Source organism: Micropterus dolomieu, linkage group LG08 (assembly GCF_021292245.1).
Source record: "Micropterus dolomieu isolate WLL.071019.BEF.003 ecotype Adirondacks linkage group LG08, ASM2129224v1, whole genome shotgun sequence".
NCBI lineage: Eukaryota > Metazoa > Chordata > Actinopteri > Centrarchiformes > Centrarchidae > Micropterus > Micropterus dolomieu.
In genome coordinates this window covers 7,236,966-7,244,099 of record NC_060157.1, presented here as the reverse complement: position 1 = coordinate 7,244,099, position 7,134 = coordinate 7,236,966, and the positions used below count along the sequence as shown (strand labels likewise).

At 41.5% G+C, this 7,134-nt stretch overlaps 3 protein-coding genes across 10 annotated transcripts in view; 1 reads left to right on the top strand and 2 right to left on the bottom strand.

The window, feature by feature from the left end:
* agmat (agmatine ureohydrolase (agmatinase)) overlaps nt 1-3,550 on the bottom strand; it is a 6,457-nt gene extending 2,907 nt beyond the window's left edge. The window contains exons 1-5 of the mRNA XM_046056476.1: nt 3,165-3,550; nt 2,590-2,792; nt 2,349-2,397; nt 988-1,183; nt 326-505 (exon numbers count right to left, since the gene is read on the bottom strand). Coding sequence (XP_045912432.1) covers nt 326-505; nt 988-1,183; nt 2,349-2,397; nt 2,590-2,792; nt 3,165-3,484 — 948 coding nt within the window. The 5' untranslated portion in view covers nt 3,485-3,550. The remainder of the gene's footprint in view (nt 1-325; nt 506-987; nt 1,184-2,348; nt 2,398-2,589; nt 2,793-3,164) is intronic.
* LOC123975176 (basement membrane-specific heparan sulfate proteoglycan core protein-like) overlaps nt 1-7,134 on the bottom strand; it is a gene marked incomplete at its 3' end in the record, with an annotated part of 647,231 nt that overhangs the window by 76,894 nt on the left and 563,203 nt on the right.
* Nucleotides 6,432-7,134, top strand: part of LOC123975188 (tubulin alpha-1B chain) — a 1,772-nt gene continuing 1,069 nt past the window's right edge. Inside the window, exons 1-3 of one of the 2 annotated variants that reach the window (XM_046056445.1) lie at nt 6,432-6,567; nt 6,659-6,807; nt 6,926-6,958. In XM_046056445.1, the coding sequence (XP_045912401.1) occupies nt 6,447-6,567; nt 6,659-6,807; nt 6,926-6,958 (303 nt within the window). In that variant the 5' untranslated portion in view covers nt 6,432-6,446. Of the gene's footprint in view, nt 6,568-6,658; nt 6,808-6,925; nt 6,978-7,134 lie in introns of both variants that reach the window. The other variant, XM_046056446.1, reaches the window with a different exon arrangement.

Below are 7,134 nucleotides of genomic sequence, written 5' to 3'. Positions count from 1 at the left end.
CCAACAAGGTTTAGACCACGGCAGCCCCGGATAATCTCAACTCCCTAAATCCAACCAAGGATAACAAATTACATTTTAAACGCAACACTTTTGTTTTTGCCCCCATTCATCATGAGCTAAACTCAAAGATCTAAGTCTTTTTATATATTAGTATTCCTACAGCTGAGAAGATAAATAAGTATAAGAAGAACTTTGTATGTAGATTAGAGTTACAGTACTTTCGTGGAACTAGTGGAGTGAATCCTTTAAGCAACTATGACATGTTTGTGTCATCAGATTAAAGTCATAGAAGATATTTGATTAAAGTCTGTTTCACCATGTTTACCTGTATGGGAGTAAGCCCTGCTATCTCTGGCGTGCCTGTTCCAGGGGCAAAGCCGGGGTCAAGAGCATCGATGTCGAAACTGAGGTAAACTGGACCGCTGCCCATCTGAGCCCTGACCTCAGCCATCAGAGGTGCAAGAGATTTGAACCAACACTCTTCCACTTGTACCACACGGAAACCCTGCACAATATACAAATTAGGGGTTGTTTGTTCAAATGCTATTGTTCTTTTACTATTATGACTTCCCAACAGCACAAAATAACCTTACAATATCTATTATTGGCTGACTCAGTTGTTTAGGGAAAAATAGCTAGCTCATTCATAGCTGATTGACATTTGTGACATTTTGTAGCCAATTACAGACCTTACAGCTCCAAGGTTTGACATTTTGGAAAATATGCTTCCTTGTGTGAGAAGGGTACATGATGCTCCTTTCTTGCCAAGAGTTATTTCACAAGATGGATATCACCTCTTATGTCTAAATATAAAGCTGAAGCCAGGAGCCAGTTAGCTTATCTTAGCATAAAGATGGGAAACAGAGGAGTTTTAGTCAGTGCACCTGGCCTTGACACAATAACCCCCTATTGCCTACCGGCTATGCAGTAAAACAATTGCAGTGCCTTATGTTATCTACAAGACCTCCAGTACTTTAGCAGAGGTACCTGTGCCCGGCTCCATTCATATGAATCTGCAGAGTAGCCTGTACCACGCAGGCCTATCTGGACCACTCTCTTGCAGTCCAGTAGCCCCTCCTCCACACAACGTCTGAATGGAGTCCCATGTCCAATCTTCTCCCCCAAGACCACATCACTGGTGTCAGCATGAGCATCCACATGGACCAGACCCACTGGGCCATGCCTGACAAATTGTTACATTAAAAGGCTGTGTAAGTCACAAGGACACGGTGTAGCCTATGAAATGGTTAAGAGGGAGTTTATTGGACCGTTTATCATGGAGCGGATAATTATTTCTATTTCAAATTGTATGAAAGAAAATTAGCTGAAACAATTAATCAGTACGCCGGGAATTCACTGACTCCGTCTACTGGACGTTATGGCTGCGCCACGGTTTTGATGCGCCCACAGCCCGGCGAGAAAGTCCTCTGGAAGCGTCTCAGAAGCGTTTCTGCCGCGGAGCGTACAGCCTGTCCCACGTTATTGACTTGTTATTAATTTATCATTCTCGTGCTTCTACTGCCTTCTGCATAGCTCTATGTGACCCCGTTTCGATCCTTAAACTTCAGGCTGCATTTCCCACTAGGCGCATTTCAGAATCAGAACGTTTTGCCTGCCTGATTTTACTGACATGATTTTAGTTCATTTTGTTGATTTGGTAATCAGTGTTTGCATTTTGTGCTTCTACTAGGATTAAGTAAGCTACGTAGTTAAATGACTTCCTTTTGTGTCTGTTTTAACCGTGTTTATTGTTGTTTTACGTTCGGGAGTCTCCACATGGTGTTTTATTTTGAAAATTGACCGGATTCTCTCTGCCGTTCTGTGTCTGACTTCCTGCCTGGTTCGATCTGCTCTGTGCTGCTTGACGCGGCTAGCGGCAAAAATAGACCTGCTATATATTCTCTGCGGAGCGGAGCGCCACTTCTGGGACGCTTCAGGGACGCGCTGCGGCCGCGTCTAGTGGAATCAAAAGCATTGACTTTAATAGCCGCGAATAGTTCCGGCAACCGCGACGCAGCCGTAACGCGCTGTAGCTGGAGTCAGTGGATTTTAGGGGTTAGTCGATAGGTAGAAAGTCAATCAGCAACAATTTTGAAATCGCTTCAGTTGTTCTACCAACTAAAAAATGTCAAAAATGTATTGGTTCCAGCTTTTTAAATGTAACCATTACTTTTTGTTAAATATTTTAAATTAAATTCCTTTGTTTTCGGGACTGTTGGTCAGACAAAATAAGACATCTGAATATCTCACTGTGAGCTCTCAGAACTTGGCCTTTGGCATTTTTACTAGACTAAATGATTAATTGATTAATCTAAAAAAACAAAATTAACAGATTAATCAGTACTTACTTCTCAGCAACAGCTTGCAGAATAGGATAGGCAATTGTGTGATCGCCACCTGCAGACACCAAAAGCTCCTTAAGGACTGACCTTTGATCGAACATGAGCTAGAGTTCATAAGGTTAATATAATGGCTAATAATTGTACAGCCATTGCAGAGCTCACTGTGATTTACTGATTCCTGATCTTGAGTATCTGTCTACAAGTTGAAGAAATCATATAAACACATTTTTCCTCTTGTCACTCTCACCCATAGTCAGAGGAGTACAGCCAGTAGTCAGGATCTTTCTGTAGGCCTCCCGGATGCGTTTGCAGGTGTCCTTCAGGTCGTACACATTCACATTGACGTCTCCAATATCAGCCACCATAAGGGACTCGTAAGGGGCTGCTCTGGTGCCACTGTTGTAAGATCTCAGCATGGCAGATTCCACTCTGATCTGCCTGGGACCAAACCTGCGGGGGTGGAGGGAATATTTAATTTCAACGCTGCAGTGCTTTGAATCGAAAGCAATAGCAAGTATAGTTTTGAGGTAGGCCTACTTTCACTTAAGTTGAGCATTTCCATTTTATGACACTTTCCACTTCTACTGCACTATTGACTCATTTTGAGGTTTGGACGGCTGGCTGGACTACAGTTAGGCTACTTGCTATCCCTTTAATAACGGCTCTGACTACTTCCTCCACCACTGGACAACTCTACTGAATAGCGGTGGTTGTGCTACAAAATTGTAAGTAGGCCTAATAGTGTGTAATAATGACTCTTCAGGAAGGGTACATGTGCCTATGGCCACACTTCTTAACATCTGCTGCAGAGAAAATCACCACCTTGCTCCAGGTCGGTTGGAGGTCCCGGTGTCAATTGGGACGCCGACAAACGCCGCATCAAGCCCGTCCGCTGTTTCCCGGTAGGGTAACTTGGCCATCGTGGGGATCCCTGACACCCTTGCAACAAACTCGGCGCTCGGCGGCACATTGTAGCGCTTCCCGGAGAACTTTCTGTTGGGACTTATGCACAGATGTCGTCTGCCGCTGCAAAGAGACAAAGCTGGTCGTAGCCCCTGAGAGAAGAAGCTCGCTGTTGTCCCACTGTAAGACGGAGAAATAATAGTACGAGTTATACTTAGGGTTTTCCAAGCCGAAATCATATTTGTTCAGTTTTTGTACCGCTAATATTGAGCTGTGCGGTTGTGGCGACTTCTACTGCTACCTTTAAGGGGTTCCTAATAAGGTTGTAATAGTTAATGCCTATTGCAGCGAGCAAATAACAAAAAGTCCACTAGCTTAGTTTAATTTCTAAATAGCCATACGTTGCTGGGTTATATCTGATCATCACATAAATGCCGTGCAGTCTCACATAACCTCGGTTGAGATATAGGCTACATTTAATGTTGTGTCAGGTGGTGCTTGTAATTTTCGAAGTTACGATGTGGTTGTGAGCGTGAAGGCAGCACCACGTAAAACAGTAACGTAGCAGGTGGGTGGGTCAACGTGTGGAAGCCCGGTTCTACCAGGAAAATTAAACAAATAGGCCTAAATCACAACATATGCAGGATTAAAAAAATTATAAAAGCAATAAAATACTCATGCTATGTCAAGATTATGAGTGAAAATTTCGACTCAACAAGTTACTATCTTATAATTTGACTTTAGGCTTACTAAAACAGACTTACTAAGTTTGTACTCCTCTGACTATAGGTGAGAGTGACAAGAGGAAAATGTGTTTATATGATTTCTTCAACTTGTAGACAGATAGTCAAGATCAGGAATCAGTAAACAAACAAAGTTACTAATTCAAAATGATGAGATGGTAAGCAAATATTTTGAGATGGTAAGTCAGAATTTTGACTTGCCAAGTTAAAAAAAAGGCATGTCAACATTTTGTTTTTGTTTGTTTCTGACTTAAGCCTACTCTTGTGCATGATAAGAACAAAAGTAATCACGGAAAGTCACAATAAGATATAATAGCCTAAGTCAAAGTTATAAGATTGATGTCACAATGTCATGTAACCTTTTCCACAGTGCTTCAGTTAATCAAATTTCAGATTTAACCCAACCACTTTATTTCTGTCTTCAGACCTCTAACCATCTAATAGGCATGTTGAGAGATGTAAATGTTTATACTCTTTGAATGATATGTTTATATTACACAATGCTGTTTTATTGGAATAAATATGGAGAAAGGAATAAGATGTCTTTTACATCAAAGATATTTTGGCACTAGAAGTTGTGTATAAGCTAATGTTGTCCTTCCTAGCATCATACAACACATTTTAAGACATGTTTCATTTGGCTTTTTGCTGTGTTGCTGTTATTGTACTAATAGATTCTATTCTAGAAACAAATCATGAACATCAGTTATGTATTTCCACAAATGTCTAAAATGTGCTTTGGACTCTTATTATGTTTACTTTTAACCTCATGCCACATTCATGAACACTTTACAGAATTATTTTGTAAATTATGTCAAACAAATTAAATAAATTCTCTTTTGATAAAAAAAGGCTGTTAAAACTTTCTGCAATAACTTGTTTCTTTATTTACTTATGTGTATTTATCATCCCATATACAGTATGTTTAGGCAGTAGCCTACAGTTTATAGGCTATTGAAAGGGAATAGAAAATATGCCATTAGAAATATCTCAATTTTAAAAGGCACAATAGTGATTATTGAGAATTCTACAAGCCCATTCATAAACAAGTCCACATCCAATACCAATTTAACCAAAATAATGGCATTTAATTAAAAACCCACCAAAATCAGATCACCTTAAAATTCCTAACTTGGACAGTAGGGTTAAGATCGTAGGGTCATTAGTCATACATTAAGTATTCCCTTACCACGTGGTTCAAGGTCAAAGTCCTGTCTCAGGTAAAGTATCTTGGGTTGGGTGAAACAGTTACTGCGGCAGACTGAGGAGGGTTTTTTTTATTTGCGCACTGAGGAGTATTATTTTAATTTGCGCACTTCACCTGGCCGCCTCAAGAGGCAGAGTGTGGCGCATCAGCAGATCAGCTTCTTGAGACGCCCGTTCACCTGAGACACACTTGTCTCATTACATTGCATAATAGCAACACGCCATCATGGTAAGTGCGATTTTAAATGTAATTCATAACATTTTAGATTTCTTGGTTTGAAAAACTGCCCTAACCTATATTACAGGGGGGGGGGGACGCATGTGAGATTACTCCACCGTTACCGTCTTTTGTCTCGCTGTAGCCTACTGTGACAATAAAATATTTTATTAGGAAAATTAATATTCCTGCTTTCAGACAAAAAATAGGTACGTAGGTTTCCACGTTTTCTAATGCATTCTTGCACTACAAACGCCTAATCCTCCTCCCACATAACTCTTCTAAATCAGCTTAGATACCATTTCTTGACCACTGGTCACTGGTTCCACACGAGCTTACCAGTTTATCAACCTGATTTTCTGGTCCTGTGTGCCGCTTTTATATTACATGAATACAGTGCTTCTGGTTCTACAGATCGTTTCATATAAAGTGATAAATTCATCATGTGTTACATAAAAGGAAGCCACCTATAATATCTCTATTTAATATACCACAAAATTGTTTTACATAAAATATTCCATGACACATAACATCAATGTGAATGTGTTTTTAAAGAGACAGCACACAGCAACATGCATGACCTAGATAATCCTATCTCTGTACAGTAGCCTAATCCTGTACAGTAGACAGTTTTATGTCGCAGCAGAAAATGCATGGGTTCCTGTCAAATAAATGATGGACTGAACCTCAGTCAGACAGACTATAACAGAAAGACTGGTGTAACAATAAAAACGTTTCATGCTAGGGAGAGGGGGATTATTTGAAGCAGTTTGTGCTGATCTGTAGCATCTGGCAGTTCATTGATAGGCTATCAAAAATAAACATTTAGCATTTGAGGAAATCTTAATTAGCACCAGTTGTTCTGGAAAACCTGTTTGTCAGAAGGGCAAGATTCAACTTCTTTAATCCAAATCTTCTTTCTCTGCACCCTAGCGTGAGTGCATCTCCATCCACGTCGGTCAGGCTGGTGTCCAGATTGGCAATGCCTGCTGGGAGCTTTACTGCTTAGAACATGGGATCCAGCCGGACGGACAGATGCCCAGTGACAAAGCCATCGGTGGAGGTGATGACTCCTTTAACACCTTCTTCAGTGAGACTGGAGCCGGAAAGCACGTCCCCAGAGCTGTCTTTGTGGACCTGGAGCCCACTGTCATCGGTAAACTCTCAGAAATATAGATATTATAGTTGTCTCTTGATTTTATTTAGTCAAACCCTCAAGTCATTTGTGATTCACCTTATCGCTTCAGATGAGGTGCGCACTGGTACCTACCGCCAGCTGTTCCACCCTGAGCAGCTGATCACTGGCAAGGAGGATGCTGCCAACAACTACGCCCGTGGGCACTACACCATCGGCAAAGAGATCATTGACCTGGTGCTGGACAGGATCCGCAAACTGGTGGGTGACTTGATCCATTGCCAATTTTGATTCCTAATTTCAAATGAAATATTACATAATGAAATAATACATAACTGCTTCTCATATGTGATAACTGTCTCTCCCTCTCTGTCCTCAGGCTGACCAGTGCACTGGCCTTCAGGGCTTCCTGGTCTTCCACAGCTTCGGAGGTGGCACCGGCTCTGGTTTCACCTCCCTGCTGATGGAGCGTCTGTCTGTCGACTACGGAAAGAAGTCCAAGCTGGAGTTCTCCATCTACCCAGCTCCCCAGGTGTCCACTGCTGTGGTGGAGCCCTACAACTCCATCCTGACCACCCACACCACCCT